Genomic DNA, 20,651 nt, shown 5'->3' on the forward strand with positions numbered 1-20,651 from the left:
GAATGAATCAAATTTGACGTTTTCTTTTCTTCTTTGTCACACACCCTTTTGGCCAATGGAAAGACTGAATGTGGATGCAATTTCCATAATTCCTATGTAAGATTCTTATTGTTTTACGACCAATGAAGTCCGGTTGTAAAATATTAATAGTTAAGTTTACTTTTATCTTTGAAAAAGTGACAACACCCCCCCCCCCGGGTCTCAGCTCAGGATTAGGCAATAATGCCGCGGTTGATTACAGATGTATTTTGCTTTCATATGGCAATGTACATGTGCAAGAACGTAACCACCAAACACCTGTCATTAAGTACGTCTGAACCCGTCTATATAGTTTGAACTCGTGTTAATTTATGTTCTAATCTAAACAGTGAAATTGACCCATGTCAAACCCTGCCCTCTTTTCCTGATCCTCAGGTCGCAACTGTGGCATCACTGTGTGCATTGAGCCGTACTGTATTGTACCCATTCTGCAATCTGTTAATTAATAACGTTTTCAATCAATCAATCAATTGTCCAAGGAAAGCAAGGGTTGCGATTGGAGGATCAAGGAAAGAGGGCAGGGTTTGAAATGAGTCAATTGTGACTCCTGAGGACAACCAACATAACAATGTACTAGTTAGTTGAGTCCAAACCAAACAATTCATAACCATGTATCTCCTACAGAGAAAAGGAAAGAAAGCAAGTCTTTAATGAACTCCATCTGTAATTCTCTTTATTTGTGGATGGATTGTGTGCCTTGATAATGAGACAGCTTGTGTCGACTGGTTTCTGGACTGTGGTCCCCGTTCATTTAAACTGAAACACTCCCTAAACAGTGGGTGCTTCTGCCATGTAAAACATCACTAAAATAACACATTAGATAAACAAGGTTTCAACTGCATTTAAAATAACAGAAAAAGCAGTTGGTTTGGTTCTCCGAAATTTGTCATTCACATTACCTGGTTCATGAAATGCATGATAATGATGTAATTTCTTCAGGCCCGTTTTCCAAAGCAAATTCAACATCGACTTAAAATGCCAAGTTCAAGACTGGCAAGCAAGGGACAGACTCGGATGTCGAACAAAACAGACATTTTCAGAAGGTCGAAACAGTCTGGTCAAAACAGTATAATACCTTTCTACAGGCCTAATCAGTACTTTTCAATCAAAACATCCGCTGCATTCTAATGCCTAGAATCTCATCCGCTGGTTGTAGAGTACGGCCAGGATACTTAAGAGAAGGTGAGCCTGGAAATAATCGACTAGGAACTTAAAAAAATAAAACAGAAAAATCTAAATACTTAACGTTACACAAGGTAAATCTCTTCAGTCCAGACATAATAACAGACAGACCAAGGCCAAAACTTTCATTATAAACGATCACCTTTGGAATCTTTTATACGTATAAAAGGAGAAGTCTACCTCAATAGAGGAATGTAACACCAAGCAAAACAAGGCAAGAAAAAAGAACGAAAGAAATCAAGCAGCAAGTTGAATAGGTTGTCTGATGTACTAAATACAAAACAAAACAAAACCCTCATGCACTTAAACATAAAAAGTGGCAAGGACTATTTGAATTCAAGCACTGTGAGCCGAGGGGATTCGTCCAGGTGAGGCTGAAATGGAGAACAGTGAACTGTTCGTAGGCTCATAACAGCCTGAAGGCTTCATTGTGCAGCAGGTCGTATAGCTTGGCTGTTGTTCTCTGTGGCCACCCTGTCTAAGACGACCTTAGCTACCTTCTCTGCAGCCATCTTCTCCAGGGCAGCTAGATCCAACACATCCCCACCTTTGGCCACACGATCTACAGGAGCCTCATCTGTGGCTACCTCGTCCAGGCCGTGCCTGTCCGAGGCTACCATGTCCACTGTAACCTCATCCTGGGCGGGCCCGTCCGAGACCATCGAGTCCGAGGCGGTTTCGTCTGTGGCTCCCCGGTCCGGCCGCTCCACGTAGAAGAGGATGTAGGCCTTGGCCTTCCTCACCGTGTCCTCCTCGGTCAGGGTCACCGTGCTGTCGTTGAAGTGGTACCAGCGGGCCTCATGGCAGCCGTATGCTGTATAGTGGCCTGATCCCACCCTGTCAACACAAGACACATCCCACTTTGCCATTACAGGTTCAGCAGACACATTATGGCCCAACAGTCAACTACAACACAGTTGTAGTACAATATCGCCCCCCTGTGGCCAATGGGGAAATAGCAGATTGATAAACAAGAACAGCTCCTGGAATGTGTATTAAAAGTCTTATGCCTTTCAGGTCTAGTGGCTGTATGGATTTTCTTTTTATGTTTCAGTTGAGCTGCATGATTTCCCCCCCAAAACTGGACCAGAATCACCTTGAGCAAAATCACCTTTGGCAGAAACTGGCTGACGTTTCCATTAAATTCTGTTTTACGACCCACAATCGTAAATTCACTTTGATGCCACCTACAAACACTGCATCGCACCAGGTAATCAAATTCAATGTCTTAAATAAAAGTCTGGACATCGGCGAGCGACCTTGATGTCGGCCCCCAGCAGTTGTTTACTTCTGGATCGTTGGGTAAACTTCACAAACAGACGGAGTAGTTAGTGAAGCATCTGTGTTCAGGGACCACACCAGTTTTCCCCCTGAAAAGTTGCTCTATTGTAAATGGTGCATTTATATATCGCTTTTATCCAAAGCGCTTTACAATTTTGTTCCTCACATTCACACTGATGGCAGAGGCGACCATGCAAGGTGCCAACCTGCTCATCGGGAGCAGTTAGGGGTTAAGTGTGTTGCTCAATGACACTTTGACATGCTGCCCGGGAGGAGCGGGAATCAAACCAGGAACCTTCCGATTACCAAACAACTGCTCTACCTTCTGAGCCCTTTTTGTGCTGTAATATAGTGTCTAAAAATGAAGATACTGTATATCACAATGGCAAAAACCTTTCAGGAAATGTGTGACACATAAGATGTTAGCATGCCGTTTTAGTCAAATCAGCTGACTTCCTTTCTTTCTCTCTTCTGGTAGGTTTATGTGGGCGTTTAAGACATATTTTCAGATACCCTGGAATCCAAAGACAAGGCATTTTTCAGTGAAAAGATTATGGAATAAAGTAGGGGTGTGCGGAGACATCTGTATCTGTTCAACCAACAAAATGATCTGCATCTGGATTCGGAAATGGGCGTGGTTTATACCAGATCTAACAATTATTGTACATAATTAAAAATACAATTAGGCTTTTAACCCCCGGGCGCAACACTAGACATATTTTGCAAGACATTAAATATCTTTGGATCAGTTTGTGATAAAGACTCGCTTTATTGTATCGGAATCGGGAGATTGTCATCTCACAATTGAAAGTGTATCTCTCCGTCACCCACTGGCTATCCGACAGTGTGCAGAAGTAAAGGATAGAATCTTGAAATATCTAGATTGGTTTAGGTTAGGTTTACTTTATTTGTTCAAGGGGGACAGTGTACATTAATAAAACATTTTACAAATGTAAATGCACCCAATTTTAGCCAAAAGGCTAATTTCCATTGGCAGTCCCCCTGCCAGAAGGTACAGGCTAATCCGCTGTATCCATCTATTCATCATATATCTATGTCCGTCACTACAGCCAACTAGAATGCTAGAAATGGTCACATGGACTGGGAGAACCAATGGACAATTCCTATTGTTTCTCAATAGTCCAGTCCGCTCCACAGAACGTGTCCAGTCTGCTCCACACAACACGCCAGTGCATAATGTAGGATAGACCGATATAGGCCGTGAGCCAGGGCCGCAAATTTGGGCCACGGCTACCATCTTGGGGGACTAACTTTCATAGTGATTTTTGGGAAGGTATACACCCCTGCTGCTAGAAAATATGCGATAGCAATGCAGCAGTTGCCTCCAAATGTGTGCCATCATATATTTTATAACACTACCAAGCATATTTTTCAGGCCTCCTGTCCGAAATTACATGCCCCAAATTAATCATGATAGCTCCTGAACCATAAGGCCTATATGCATGTGTCTGGTCTCCTTTGATAGGTAACAAGCTAGGACATATGAATCCAGTGTAAGTAAACCCACATATATTACCATTCCAGAGTAAATGGAGATACAATGAAGGAAAACATCATATTTATATCCTCGCCTGGTACATAATCTTAATTTAAAAGGCAATATGACCATTATTACCAATATCACATGGATAATAATGCAACTGAATGTGTCCTCCTACTCCTTGACTACAAATGTAACTCTGGATCTGATGAAAAAACACAAAAAATACAACATTTATAGGGCGGCTAGGTGGTGCAGTGGGCAAGGCGCTCACCACCAATGCAGGAGAATATTGGCAGTATTAGGGGGTGGGAAGCTGATGGGTGGGGATCGGACGTTGTGGACAGCGACTCCTACAGGTCGGTTGGTGCGCCTAAGCAGCAGAATCAGGAAGCGACGGGGGCGGCGTGCCCTCCAAACGCAGACCCCCGACGCTGAGAGATCGCGCTGTGCAGGTGAAAAGATGCGACTGCTGCTTCCTCGAGTACCGGAGGGGGACACGTGATGTAAGGCTTAGTCCACATTGCAGCCGGCTTGTGGGAGGCATGGCCTAACAGCGTTCGAGACAGGGGAGGGTAGAATTGGACGATACAAAATTGGGATGGGAGAAATAGAAAATGGGAGAAAAAGTAGATAAAAAAAAATTTAAATACAACATTTATGATAAAATTTTTCAAGATATCCCATTTGATCCATGGACATGACTTTTAAAGGCCGTCTAGATCTATAATTATTATTATTATCTGACTCCACCCACCCATATGAACAAACATTTGATTGGATGTCTATAAGCCAACCACTGTTCCACATCATCTAAAGTGGACTGCATTAGAGCCACACCCCTCTTTCAGCAAGCATGGCCGATCGTGATGCTAGGAGAAAGCGTAAGGAACATTTTAATCAAGTAATCATGTTTACATTTTTAACACAAACCACCTTCTACTTCCTTATGCAGTAAAAACATTGACGGGTAATTCTGAGCTCATCCAAACACTGAACAAGCTTGGGCATGGGGTCTATTACTCCCAACTTGAAGAGAATGACACTGCTCTGTGTCTCCAAAAGCTAGCAACAGCCTCAACTCAAAGAGTTGTACTTCCAGCATCAATCTTGCATGGGACAATATTGATAGACTTGAGGAAACTCTCACTGGAAAGGGCACATCACATAGAGTCAATGGTATAGTTGTACAGGCCAATGTCTATGGACCACAACTACCAAGAGCTGAGCTTCCACACATTGAGAAACTGAAGCAGGACCAAGAACTGGGAGTATATGTAGCAGGTGTGCGTGTGGGCCCACAGCCTCTCCCAACCAGGGACACTGTGTCCAGGAAACCAAGGAAGCTGCTCTTCTTGCCTGCAAGAAGAACCTGGTGTGGGCACTTGCAAGGCAAACAGATACAGAGAATCAGACAATCCCAAGCTGGACTGGTTTTAATATCAGCACCAGGGACCAAGAACCAATCTCACAAGATATAGTTGGGTATCTGCCAACCATCAATTCACCAGCCACACAGTTTACCAGTGTTTGAAATCCTGAATCAATCAGAGATAATCAGAAAGGAACTGCATCTAGAATCAATTGTGGTAGTCATGGATCAAGCACTATATGTGAAAGCCACTGAAATTACCTGGAAGCACAAAGAGCGCTTCTCCAACATTATTTTCAGAATGGGGACATTCCATACCATATGTAATGCCTTAGCCATCCTAGGAAAGCGATTTCGGGATGCTGGTCTAAAGGACATATGCATAGAGGCTGGAATTGTCGCAGAGGGTTCCGTCAATGGAGTCCTTGATGGTAAACACTATAACCGTGCTGTCAGGGTCCACAAGTACATCTATGAAGCACTGATGAGACTTGCATGGGCCGAGTTCAGAGTTCACACTGTGGGTTGAGGACAGCATTCCAGAGAAGAGTGGGATGATCAAATCATTCTTGGACAATGTGAAAGACATGGCCAGTGACTTGAACCAACAGACGGCGAACAATCTGCTGCAAAGTCCACTCTTAGCTGAGCTGATAACCCTGTGGACAGACTTTCTGGAACACCTCAGTCACAACAATGGAGAGCTTTCTGCATTCTGGATGTCATACATTGACATGGTAGATAACGTAATACTTGGCCTTCTGCGTGCCTCTCGTGAGGGGGACTGGGAGTTGCACCGCCATGCTATAAGAAGCATGATCCCATGGTGCTTTGCTTATGATAAGATAAATTATGCCAGGTACCTGTCCCCTTACTTTGCTCAGATGAAAAACCACCCAGAGAAGCATCCTGCTGTGTATGAGGCCTTCAAGACAGGCCAATTCTTGGTGCAGCTGTCAAGTAACAACCCCTTTGGACGGATCCCTGTGGACCAGGCTACTGAAGTCACAGTTAACAGCTGAGCACCGCAGTGCATTCCTGGGACAGTTATGGGAGATGGTGCAAGGTAACAAATCAGAGGTTTGTCATGCGGAGCTACAGCAGCCAATAATCCTGAAAGATGAGGAAGCAGTTTCAGCAGTGGTTAGCCTCATACCGGAATGGGTCAACCCATTTGCAGAGAAGCGGGACCTCATTAGAATCTCTACAGCAAAGACAGCCCCCAAGGAGATTGACTCCAACCTGATGAAGGCATATGAGATTGGTGAGCAATGCTATGCAATCTTCAAGGATGAGAGACTGGAGAAAGACCCACCAGCAAAGAAATTCCATGACCCAATGAAAACCAACAGGCTAAAAACATTCAGTGATATGTGTAAGAAGAGAGAAGTGAAATCAAGTGGGAGGGCAATCATCTTGAAAGCAAACAGGTCTTTGTTTGGACACATCAAAGTGATGGCACAAGGGCGCAGTCTACATATGGAAGATATCCTTTCTCATCCCCTTGGGCGATTTTCCTGGGCCCTGTCCACAGTCCACACCAGGCGGATTGCTGAGAAAGACAAATAAAGCTACTTTGGCCACGACCTTGCAGACAAATTTAGCATTAGCATAGCAACTCCCAGGGAACTCTGCTACAGTGGTTGATGGAATGAACTTGGTCCAAAGAGTGAAAGGTGATCAAGTTACTTTCAGATATGTTGCCACAACAGTTCTGGGTATGGCTCTGAGGGAAGGCAGTCAGAGTAGCAGAATATATGTTGTGTTTGACACATACAAGGAGAACTCTATCAAGAACAGTGAAAGCTCTCTACGGGGTGAAGAGACTGGCCATGAGTTGCAAGGTATCACAGGTACACAAATGGTGAGGCAGTGGAGGAGATTCCTGACCAAAGTCAGTAACAAAACTAGTCTCATTAGCTGTATAGTCGATGAATGGAGGAAGGCAGAGTACAGAGCAAAGCTATAAGACAATATTCTGTATGCAACTGTGAATGACAAATGTTACAGAATCTCATCTCAGGACAGTGAGGAGGTGTCAGCTCTTCAATGCCAACAAGAAGCAGATGGTCGCCTACTTCTCCATGCTGCCCATGCCACAAAGAGAGGGATACCCATCTGTAGTTATCTGCTCAGAAGACACAGATGTCTTTATCATGTCTTTAGCGTTCTGTGACAAGATTGAGGCTCCATTGTTCCAGATGTGTGGCAGTAAATCCTGTGCAAGGCTTGTGGACACCAGGAAGGTTGCTGCCACTGTTCGCATAGAGGTGTGTAGGGCTCTCATCGGGTTGCATGCATATACAGGATGTGACACTGTAAGTGCTTTTGCAGGCAAAGGGAAGACAAGTGCCCTAAAAATTCTGACCAGCAATAGGCAAAATCAGGACACATGCTCAGAGTTGGGTCAGGAATGGAATCTCTCCCCAGAGCTGAGGGACAAACTAGAGGCATTTACATGTCTCCTGTATGCCCCAAAAGCATCAACCACCAAGGTCAATCAGCTCAGATATCACATTTTCTATGCCAAAAAAGGTGAACTTGAAAGTCATCAACTCCCACCATGCAAGGACTGCTTAACAGAACATGCACAGAAAGCCAACTACCAGGCTGGTATATGGAGAAGATGTTTGGAGAAGGACCCACAAGTGCCAATCCCTGTTGGCAGAAGCCTGAAGATGGAGAGCGAAGAGGAAGCTGAACAGTTGGTGGTGGACTGGATGGAAGGCCAGCCAGCACCCGATGCCGTCCTGGATCTACTGGCCTGTAACTGTCCAAAAATGTGTTTACTCCCAAGATGTATGCGTGTTGCAAATGGCCTCAGGCGCACTGACATGTGTAGACTGGCAGACTGTGAGAACCAGGCATCCACCTCAGAGAGTGTGGAAAGTTCTGATGAAGATGTGGAAGATGTAAAACAAAGTATGGTAGGTTTTGTATTATTATTATTATTATTATTATTATTATTATTATTATTATTATTATTATTATTATTATTATTATTATTATATATGTTATTGTTTTTTTACATCTGTACTAGTCTCGGCTCCCAGACCATTGGAGAGCACCGCCAACAGCGCCACGGATAGAGACTTAGAACTGTCTGTACTGAGGGGAGCTTTCCCACCCTCTAACACTGCCAATTGTGTTAGTATGACGACCGGCCAAGCCGGTAGCAACGGCGAGAGCCAGGCTCGATACCAGCATATCATGCGTTAGTGGTGAGCGCCTTGCCCACTGCGCCACTCAGCCGCCCTGAGTATACCTTTTTAAACGGTATCATAAATGTTGTATTTCTAATGTATTGTCATCACATTTACAGTTACATTTGTAGTCAAGGAGTGGGAGAACACATTCAGTTGCATTATTATCCATGGGATATTGGTTATAATGGTCATAATGCCGTTTAAATTAAGATTATGTACCAGGCGAGGGTAAAAATATGATGTTTTCCTTCATTGTATCTCCATTTACTCTGGAATGGTAATATATGTGGGTTTACTTACACTGGATTCATATGTCCTAGCTTGTTATCTATCAAAGGAGACCAGAAACATGCATATAGGCCTTATGGTTCAGGAGCCATCATGATTCATTTGGGGCATGTAATTTCAGACAGGAGGCCTGAAAAATATGCTTGGTAGTGTTATAAAAGATGTGATGGCACACATTTGGAAGCAACTGCTACATTGCTATCACATCTTTTCTAGCAGTAGGGGTGTGTACCTTCCCAAAAATCACTATGAAAGTTTGTCCCCCAAGATGCTAACGACCAACCCTACTGGCTCACGGCCTAATAGAGAGGCGCTTGTCTCTGGTTTTATAATAAAATGGCAGAAAGACAAAGGTATAATGTTCAGTGCAAACATTTATTATATATAATAATAGAGTAGAAAAAAATGCTTGTTTAGTTTATTATGCCATCTATGCAGCTCGTTTATTTTGATAAATGTTCTGCCTCTGCCACAAATGTATATCTTAGTGATAAGGTGGTCTGTCACAGAGTTAAAACATTTTCACTATCAACTTCTTAAATTAGCCATTGTTTTTGGTTCTGGCCCACCATATAATAATCGCTTGAAAAAAAATGTGGCCGGAGGCCAAATTAAATTGCCGACCCCTGCTGTAGATGATTATGAGCCCAAAAAAAAACACATTTGGTGCTATTTAGCATACTTTCTCTGTAGAACAGCAGGCCTTTGCACACACCCCACCTTCCCTCCCCTGCTAAATCAGAGGTGTTCTTTTTATGCAGCCTGTAGACTAATAGGCTGCCCATAAGAGTTTGTTCTCTGACAATAAAGTGTAATCTAATCTAATATCTGTGTGATGTTCTGAAAACAAAATTAGCTTTATAGAGCAGAAAAGGTTTAAGCATGATACTAATGAGCGTCGGGAAAGCATCTTTAAAAATGCTCACATCTCATATACAAATTGGCCCATGTTCAAGATTTAGTTTCTAAAGTCTTATCATCTAACAAATTATTCGAATGATAAATAGCATACATATGAAATTCGTGGGCTATTTTCCATACATGAGGAAGGACAAATGAATACTGCCCCAGTTCCAATCACGTAGTTTTCCGTGTCTGATCTTTAAACTGACATGACTAACTTCAAAACACTACTCCTCACCTTCAAAGCCCTCCATAGCATGCCCCCCCCCCCTACCTGACTGACCTCCTCCCCTACCGCCCTACCCGTTCCCCCCGGTCCTCTTCCACTCTTTCCCTCACTGTCCCGTCATCCAAACTCAAACGTTTGTGACCGGGCATTCTCACAAGCTGCACCCCGACTCTGGAACTCCCTCCCTGAGACCATCAGAGACTCTCCCTCACTCTCCACCTTCAAATCCAGACTCAAAACCTACCTGTTCTCCCTAGCATTCAACCTTCCTTACCCATAACCACCCTCCTCCAACCCACCACCATTTCCCCCTGCCCTACGTTCTCTCCTCTCCTGCCCCCCCCCCCCCTGGTTTTCCCTTACTCTCTTCCCGACTGTCTCCCCTACTCACTCCCGTATTTGTTATCCGTTACTCGTGGTTTTATGTTCCTGTGTATTCTTATTTGTTCTCCGTTTCCCTGTGGTTCTATGTTTCTTTGTTTTCTTTGTTTCTTTTTTGCCTATTGTCAGCGACTTTGGGTCTTTGAATAGCGCTATACAAAATAAATGAATTATTATTATTAATTATTATTATTATGTCCGTCTTCAAAAGATACTTATTATACTCATTTATTTTCTTCTTGATTTGGAGCAATGGAAATATTTTTTATAATATTTGGAACGGTGTATGTCTGGAGAGAAAAATCATTGCAATGAGAGTTTTTGTTCAGTATCTCTGTTTACCAGTAACTGCATTTGTAATACTAGGACAACCCATGACAACTTTAAACAAATAAATTATATATATATAAATCATAATCCTGGAATTGCCGTAGATAAAGGCTGCTCTTAGTGTAGTAACAGAGATGAGAGGTGGGGAGCGATAAATATAATACATTTAATTTGCATACCGTAAATCCTCTAATAGTAACCCCGGCTTGTATTTGTTTCAACTGTAGCGGATACCAGGCTTGTATTAGGAGGAGGCATGTATAAGAGAGAGGCCTATTATATAGGCCTGCCACGATAACACATTTTGCTGGGCGATTAATTGCCCCCGAAAATATCGCGATAAGCGATATTATTGCGACCGGTTAGAGAATTTTTTTTGAGAAATTTATTTCCCAAAACTTTTATTTTGAAGCCCACCGCTCCGTCTTTTCCGGTGTTTGACTTTTATTTTGAAGCCCACCGACCGGACCGGAAGTATTGTTGTTATTATCCTAAGCAGAAACTATGAGCCGACAACATGCCTTGTCCGGTTCTGTTTTTGAGCTAATGATAAAACAAATTGTTGGTGAACAACTACCTTTCGGTTAGTTTTAACGTTAGCTACTAACGTTAGATGCAGCTACTACAGGCAATCAACGATGAGGAGGAAGCGTCAAAGCAGTAATAGAATAGCTGTGGTGCGTAAGCACTGCAGCACGACTCGAAACTACCGGAGTGTTATAATAAATTAATTCATGTTTAACTTGTCCCCGTGTCCAGTCCTTTGACTAGCCCCACCCGTTCATTGTAAACAATGATGCATGTAATTGTATTAACGTTATTCTGTGTTGTACTTGTAGCTATGCTATACGTTGTATTTCGTTTGTTAGATATTTAGCTAATGTTGTTAGCATGGAATGAGAATCAAAGCTCTATCTTTCATCTTTATTTAGCAGTCCAGTTTCTCCGGGCAGTAGCGAGTAACTACTTGGGTCTAAAAATAGCTAACGTTACACTACAAATAATGCTACTTGGTTAAAAGGAGCAACACTATTGAGAAATGTCTATGTAGCGTTGCCCCACGGAGCTCCCGTGCTGTACTCTATTAACGTCAGCGGCCCGCCTCCCAACACGGACAGTGACTGAAGGGGCACTGGTTCCGCCTCATTAAAACAAACGCGCAAATAGCAATTAATCGCGCCCGTCAAAATCATTGCATTCATTTTAATTATCGCAGCAATTAATCGATTTATTGCTTATCGCGGCAGGCCAAGGCCTATATTTCTAATTTTCAAACCGATCATAATGAATAAATCAACATTTTGTGTCAGTTTGAACCCGGTTAATTTATTGAAACCAAGTACTGTATGAAATACGGTAGTAAACAGTGCAATTACAGGTGGTCAAAAAAAGTAAAATAAAGTAAAATAGTGCAATCACAATACTGGTATAATAATAATAATAATAATAATAATAATAATAATAATAATAATAATAATAATAATAATAATAATAATAATAATAATAATAATAATAATAATAACTTCGTTTTATACAATTCTGAGGTAGGCTTACTCTCTTGGTAAACATTAACACCATACCATTATATGGTATTTACTGCACAGCCAGGCCAGCATATAACAACAATAACAAAATATATTGCCTATGGTAAATCCGTTGAGGGAAATACCGTAATTCCTCTAATATACATGAAACCCGGCTTGTATTAGGAGGCCGGCTTATAATTGCTTAGCTCAACAGCGCACCCGGTCATTAATGGAGACCCGGTTTTTAATTGAATACCGGTTACTATTAGAGGAATTACGGTAACTCATGATGACGATTTAAGACGAGCTTAACACTTTGGGTGCCAGCTATTAGCGGCAGCCGTCTGTAGCGAGGCCACCACTAGATAGATAGGGAACGGTCACCTTGTTTGTAGAGCTATAACTATATTCTACATTATAGCTATGGATACAATACCATGGTAATTTGACAGTAAGAACCTTCTCCAAAGTTCAAGATAAAAAAAAAATTAAAAAAAATCCAAACCTATACGTTCCTGTTTTATACCGTGGTGAATAGGAGTGTTATTTCAGAATGATCAGGGCTAATTCCTGGGAGGCTGGTTATAATTGGCAACGTGTATTATACTAAATCCATTGGCGTTTCGTCCCTACACACGCTACAATAAAAAAATCAAATGCATATGATAGGTATTATGTTTCATCATGAATGCATGAAAGGGGGGGGTTTGATGCTTTGATCGTCATCAACGGCATATGTTGTGGACTAACGTTACACACACACGGTCGGATCGCATTGAAAACATGCTTGGATCAACGCCGGTACTGCACCATCGGAGTCCCAGTATGCCTTTTACAGGCAACATAACAGACATTGAATAGGGTATTAAAATAGAAAGAAAGGAAAAACGACCCAGAAACGAGAATTCTCGTGTATGGCACTGAAAGTGTTAAGACAAGCTTTCTCTAGACTTTTGAAAATGTAGGGGATACCTTGCTCAACATGGAGCAGTCGAGAAACTCAAAAACACCGGCCTCTCTCTTTATCTCATTTGACACAACTTAAAAAATATGATTACTGATATTTTGTGGGTCCAAACGAAGAACGCAAACAGATGGTGCGCCGAGCGTGCTCATAACATACTTTTCTGAATAATAATATTAATATCTGTGTAATAAAAATATTTGTGTCCATCTCATTATCTGTGCTTTGTGTAATACAAATATTTGTGTCCATCTCATTATCTGTGCTTTCCTGAATTCATATTTGGATTCGGGCTCATCCCTAGAATAAAGTAGGGAGCCTTGATTTTTGTATCAAAGCGAGAATGACTTCTCTCTCTACTTCATTGTCTTCCACAATGGTAAAGTATTCCGACATCAGATTCCTTTAGCCAGACAGCTGAATTGCCGTTTTGAACCCTGTATATTTTGAATGTACCCCATTTCCATCCCCTGGATGCAACGCAAACGCAATATTTATATGGTGATGTCAAAGTGAAATAGGTCAACTGTGGTATGAAGAGATAGCAAGCAAACACGGCTAAAGTTAACTTCATATTGTTTTGATTTGTCATATAGCTGACCAACTCTTTCATTTGCCATGACAAGGAAGTTAATCCAAATGCTGCCAAGCTACAGAGCTCATCAATCAAGTCGGATTCATGGACAGACTGTCCTCGCTGAGATGAGAAAGACATGGAGGGATGGCCCTAGCTGAGATGAGAAATACATGGAGGGATGGTCCTAGCTGAGATGAGAAAGACACGGACGGACTGTCCTAGCTGAGAAAGACACAGACTGTCCTAGCTGAGATGAGAAAGACATGGATAGATAGTCCTAGATGAGAAACACATGGACAGATGGTCCTAGCTGAGATGATCCTAACAACTGTCCTTGTTGATATGAGAAATACACTAGTTTAAAAAGGGGAACACCACCCTATCAAGAATATATGTTCCATCAATATATATTAATATTAGCTACTCTCTCCCAAAGCCAGAAACCAGTAAGTAAGAATCAAGTCTGGGAGACTAAATTTGTGAACCCACAGAATGTTTTCTTTTCTTTTTGACTATTCAGGTTGCATGGGCCATCCTGTTGAGACTATTCATGTTGCATGGGCCATCCTGTTGAGACTATTCAGGTTGCATGGGCCAGGGCCACACAACCAAGGCTTATACAATTAGGTTTATTCTATAGTAGTGGTCTCAGTTCTGAAACAGAAAATGTACCCGTATACTCAGAACATCCCCCTAGGTGATCTCTTTGTCATCTTCACCATATTTCCCAATTCATTGTCTATGGACTTTATTACATCACAAATGAGTTTTAGCCCTCTGGTTTTTGGATTTGGGAGAGTTGTTCATGTTCACTAACATTTTTAGACCATAGGAATAACATGTCTGACTTCTGAAAATGGGTGTTGTTCCCCTTAAGAACTTAAAAGAAAACACTGAATGATTAATCAAGATGAACATAGTGTATCCATATTTATTCAGTTAATAAAAACAGACTCTTTAAATAAGTTAATAAATAAAGTGTGCTTCCTAGATCAGGAATCCCATGCACTCGCAAAGTTTTAAAGGGGCACTTCACAAAATAACAATGCCGATTTATTTTGCACTTTCATATGGTTTGACGTTATTGGGAGCAAATTCGTTTTAATATAGCCACCAGTGATGTCATCAGGGACATTGAATACTTGTGTTGTGTTAATTACAGCTAGATGAAATGATAAGATAGCAAGTTCAAATTTCTTTATTAGTTGTCATACAGAAATACAGAATACTTTGCATGAAATGCTTCTTTCTGCTTTGAGTGCGATAGATAATAAAAATATAATATAAAATAAGTATAATATAAGTATAAAATAGAAAGTCAAGTACGTAAACAAGTGTAAACAAAATGTTTCAATATACCTATATACAGTATATGTACAGTATATACAGTGCAGGTACAGTACAGTGTAGAAATGGTGAGGTATAGCTTAGCTTGTGGTGCCACCTTGTGGTGGTGAGGTGCAATGAGGTGCAATAAGGAATGAGATTGATGTGCAAATTTCCTTACCAATAAATATAAAGTGTGTTAGTGTCTAAAGTGGTAAAGTGGGTGCTACAGTGTGTTGTTTATTTAAAGTGAGTGTGTGCATGTGGATGTGTGCTGTGGGTGTATTGATGGTTTGTTATTGTTCATTGTTCATTGAGCATCCTGATGGCCTGGGGATAGAAGCTCCTTCTGAGTCTCTCTGTGCTTGCCATGAGACTCCGATATCGCTTGCCTGACCGCAACAGTTCAAAGAGGCAGTTGTTTGGGTGGCTGGGGTCTTTGATTATTCTCTTAGCCTTACCCATGCAGCGCTTGTTGTAAATGTCTTGGAGAGTGGGAAGCCCACCTCCAATTGTCCCTATATAAGACATGGTATTGCTATTTATTTCATCTACATTATTTCATGGTGCTGTAATTACCACAACACAAGGATTAAATGTCCCTGATGACATCACTGGTGGCCATATTAAAAAAAATATATATTCTCAATAACTGTCAAACAAGATTAATGTGTGCAAAACTGTTTATGTGCAAAATAAGTAAAATAAGTGCCCCTTTAAAAAGGAACACGCCAACATTATGGGAAATGTTCCTTTAAGTTGGAGTCCAGCTCTGAGATGTCAGATACCCTTTCCTCTTTCCTGTCACTCTCCACTGTATGCTTTCTTGTACAGAGGAGATGTTCAAAATAATCTGAAATACAAAATGCTACACAAACATGCACTTACCCAGATCCATGATGGACCACCACAGCCACTAGGTCATACAGGCAACTCTCTGGCAAATAATTCTCTGGCTGTAAACACAAAACAGCAGCAGAATGAGAACTCCCCTCCTACAATCAACAACACTGTAGTGTAGGGATGGGAAAAACTCACTCAATTATTTGAATACTAACAAAAAATTGTCTGAATGCATGAATGACTGAATGTATGAATACACCTCAAATTTCTATGGTCCAAAGAAAATCACACATTGGTCTTTAAATAAGATGGTTCTCAAATCCCACTTATGTTGCCGATTGATCAACTCCCACTCATTCTTTATCTGCTTGAGTACAATAGATATATTATGTATGCAGCATAAATGTATTTATATGTACGTGTATACCATGTAAGTATGAGTATATGTGCAGATATGTGTATACATGTATGAAGATATGTAGATCATGTCATGAGCATCTGTATTTACCTGCACATGTATGTGTGTACTTAAGTGTGCACTATACATTTGTGCGTGGGTAGACAAGTATATGCATGGACATGGGATATGTACATATGTACTAACAATGTACTGTTGTGTAGATATGTATGTATATGTGAATATGTGTCTATTATAGATGAGATGCCAAGGGAAGAAGGGGATTACTGTGTACAAATATTATTTTGTAATCCTGTTTAAAATGTAAACGTATTTAATAACCAAAAGTGTAATGCATTATGGAATTGTATGTCATTGCTAGTGAAGGCAATTTTCAATGCAACAACTGTTATTATTACTTGTATGGTCACAAGAGGGCAGTGAGTAGCTTACTGTGTTTACGGGACCACCAGTAACATGGTTATGTGGATATCAAATAAACACACGTCCGATGGGTCAACACAGCTGTAACCAATAACATTTACACTTTGGATGCCACGGGTCCCCGTCTCAAAACATGGTTGAATGCCAGCACCCACTTCAATGATAGCGTTGTGAACGCATAAACTATGTCTTAAATTATGTGTCTAATCTGGCCTTCGCTTATCAATGACTTGTTTGCAGTCAACATTGTCGAAACGGATTTTTTTTATTTATATAATCGGTTCGTTTCCGTTTTATACCATTTAGAAAAACCCTTGTTTTCTTGAAAGTTTCAGGAAAATATAAAGATTCTGTGATAAACAGCCTTTACTGGAATACACAAAAAACATTGAAATTTTTCGGCCTATTTATGAATCGTTTTCAAATAAACGCTAGATTATCGATAGTATATGTGTACTTATGCACGCTAGAGAAGCGAGCTGAAAAATCTATTCTCTCATTTCCTGATCAACGCACACACACACACAGGGCACATGCTGATATCTCTGTGAAAACAGCTCTGATTATCCTAAGACTGGTAAAATAGATTCCTTACCTCAGATCAGATGTTCTCCAAAAAGATGATTCCAATTCCTGATCGCCATTCCAAATATCGACCGCGTTTATTGATTCAGCGCTGGGTACTGGAAATATGTATTCCACGCTGTTTTGCGGCTCGGCAATTACTTGGATCTCTTCGGATGGTTTGCCGGAGAAGTAAAATGAGGAAACTGGATCCCCCCCCCCCCGTGGGACTAGATTGATGAAATATGAATTCAAGTCGCTAATAAAAAAGAAACTACAAAAAAAACGCTATATGTCGTCGCTGGCATTCAACGGTCGGCATGAACTAACGACATATAGCGTTGTTGGCACTCAAAGTGTTAATAAAATAATGTCTCCTTTCCATTCAGCAGGGTTCCTGCAGGTTTCAGATACCATTTTCTAAGACCACTTTGAATATAATTGAATACCTATTTCACAGCCATGCTGGCGGAAAGGTATGAAGGAGAATTACTATGAAAAGTAATTCCATATGAATTGTTGGGGGGAAACTCACAGTCTATTACCGTACTGTTTACTTTGCAGCCCAGACATTTCCCCCCAAACACATAGAAACATAGAAGTAACCTCCTAATCAAATACATTTTTAAGACCTTTTAAGGCCTAGATTCTCATTACATTTAAGACTTTTTAAGACCCTGCAAGAACCCTGATTTAGGTACGCCAGTGAGCCATGTTAGCATGCATAATTTGTTCCTGATTTACAAATTCTTTGTTCCTTTATTTGCATGACTTAAATGTCAGTTGTAGCACAGACTATTATTTAACTTCCCACAACTGGCTCATCTTTGCTAAGGCTGTAATAAGCAGTAATCTGGCCTGTTTGCCTGTTACCCTGCCAGCAAACACTGCTTCTCTCAGCATTGGCTACGAGGCCATCATTAGCTACGGACATTGTTGATTTTTCACAACCTCTGAAAATGACGGTGCTTACAAATTGAAAGCTTAGGAAACTCAAAACTGTAATTGAGATTAGTTAAGAAAATGTTTGTCTCGAGAATACCATGACATTCTCTGGAACCCACACAACTCCGATTACACAAAGACCTGAGATAATTGCAAGCGAGACATGTGCAGATGTCCTCCGTTTTACCCTCTTGCTTTAGAAACCAAACAATGGTTTTCCTGGCGACGTACATATATCTTTGGGGGTTTCAAACTGCTACTTTCAGCTCACCTGCAGTAAATAAGCCCTCATGTCGAGGCCTCGCAGCGGGAACTACTTTCAGCTCACCTGCAGTAAATAAGCCCTCATGTCCAGGCCTCGCAGCGGGAACTACTTTCAGCTCACCTGCAGTAAATAAGCCCTCATTTCCAGGCCTCGCAGCAGGAACTACTTTCAGCTCACCTGCAGTAAATAAGCCCTCATGTCCAGGCCTCGCAGCGGGAACTACTTTCAGCTCACCTGCAGTAAATAAGCCCTCATGTCCAGGCCTCGCAGCGGGAACTCCACGTACGTGTCCACCTTGTTCCTCAGGAAGGCCGTCCAGTGGAATCTCTTCAGGTGCAGACACAGCACCTGCCACAGGGAACAAACCTGCACCGTCACACCAGCGTCCCTGGACCCCCTCTCTTAACACAGAAACAAGACAACCAGGTGAAAATAACAAGAGGTTCATTCTTCAACCTTTGGCAGTTTCTGGATCCAGAACTTCTTGGTAGATTTCTGTCGCTTTTTGCAATCGTGGCACCAGTAGAGCTCAGTTTCATCGAGCTCCTCCAGGTCGGTGAAGCTACGCAGGCAATCTAAAAGGAGAGGAAAAACACACATGAAACACACATAGACACATCCTGGAATACACACTATAACCACTCGTTATCTACTCCTTGATTAGCTTAGCTGAGCTACAAGAAAGCCAAAGGGAGATCCATTATAACTTCACTTCACAGGGCGAGCGGCCACGGTAATGAAAACTGTAACGTCAGCTGGGTTACTTTGGTACAAAACTTAAATGTAGTAAATTAGCTCTCCTTCTCTCTCTCAGGACAACGCACTGGGCGACTCAGAGGAGCACAGTGCTCAAGGAGTTGCTTCAGTTTTGTTGCTAGGCAACGTTCAAATATATCTTTGACCCACTGTGTCTCAATAGGTTGGCCTAACTGCATTGTCAAAACTGCCTGATATATCACCATCCATAGAGGGAAGGCCTGCTTAAAGTCAGGCCATAAAGCCACCCATCTGAACCACTAGGCAATAAGAGTTTACCACGCAGGGTGCAGACGGGCCTCTGCTCCTGGTCCTTTGTTTTCTTCTGTCTGAACTGGCTGGGAATGTCCAAGGACAGATCTAGAGGAAAAGGAAGGGAGTTGGAAACGATATCCTTGGCAGCACGTGGCACAGTGGAGCCTCCTGGTGAGGTGACAGGGTTCCGATCTTTAAATTCTACACTTTTTCCAATCCTTAATTTCTTGATCAGTTTTTATATTTGTTATTATTCAATATGAGGTATGCTGACGATGGCTAGGCAACATTACCATGAATATTTTTCACAACAGGGAATATCACAATATGTGAAATAACAATAGGTCTACAACTAATACATATCATTTGAAGTCATAATGTGTGTATTAGGATGGATCAACAACATTTCTCCATACTTTTCCAAATCCGTGCATGAAGCCCGTTTAGAGGAACAGTAGAATATCTTACCAAGGACTGGGTCAAACTTCCGAGATTCTGTCCCACATATCAGGCAGTTCACTTCGTTCTGAAGGACACCGCCGAATGTAGATGTGACAACAGTGGAGGTCCCATTTCTGACAGGAACCAAAGACAAACACAGGACACTTTCAGACCCGTCAATCACTTTCAGACCTGTCAATCACAGGACACTTTCAGACCTGTCAATCACTTTCAGACCTGTCAAACACAGGACACTTTCAGACCAGTCAATAACAGGACACTTTCAGACCTGTCAATCACTTTCAGACCTGTCAATCACAGGATACTTTCAGACCTGTCAATCACTTTCAGACCTGTCAATCACTTTCGACGCAAAAATGTAAAACAAGTTTTTGTTATCTTTTCAGAATGCATCTTTTCAGAATGCATCCTACTGTGTATATGTGGTAGTAAATGGTAAATACCGGTATACAATATATTCAACCATTCACCAGTCTAGCACAGTGGTATAGCAGCTTGTTTCTCGGACATGGTGGTATTATTTACAGGATTCAGAAAACGTTCATATCCTCAAAAGGCAATTTGTCTTGCAGTCACAGCTCAGATATGGGGAAAATAACAGATAGGAATAACGAC

General features: G+C 41.5%; 1 protein-coding gene across 1 annotated transcript in view; it reads right to left on the reverse strand.

Moving 5' to 3' along the window:
• Positions 1-700: 700 nt before the first annotated feature.
• Positions 701-20,651, reverse strand: part of usp3 (ubiquitin specific peptidase 3) — a 33,873-nt gene continuing 13,922 nt past the window's right edge. Inside the window, exons 10-15 of the mRNA XM_084335619.1 lie at positions 20,043-20,149; positions 19,599-19,679; positions 19,020-19,138; positions 18,798-18,911; positions 15,994-16,061; positions 701-2,058 (exon numbers count right to left, since the gene is read on the reverse strand). Of these exons, the coding sequence (XP_084191745.1) occupies positions 1,647-2,058; positions 15,994-16,061; positions 18,798-18,911; positions 19,020-19,138; positions 19,599-19,679; positions 20,043-20,149 (901 nt within the window). The 3' untranslated portion in view covers positions 701-1,646. The remainder of the gene's footprint in view (positions 2,059-15,993; positions 16,062-18,797; positions 18,912-19,019; positions 19,139-19,598; positions 19,680-20,042; positions 20,150-20,651) is intronic.

The sequence above is a fragment of the Notolepis coatsorum genome, assembly GCF_963971535.1.
Source record: "Notolepis coatsorum genome assembly, chromosome: 18".
Taxonomy (NCBI): domain Eukaryota; kingdom Metazoa; phylum Chordata; class Actinopteri; order Aulopiformes; family Paralepididae; genus Notolepis; species Notolepis coatsorum.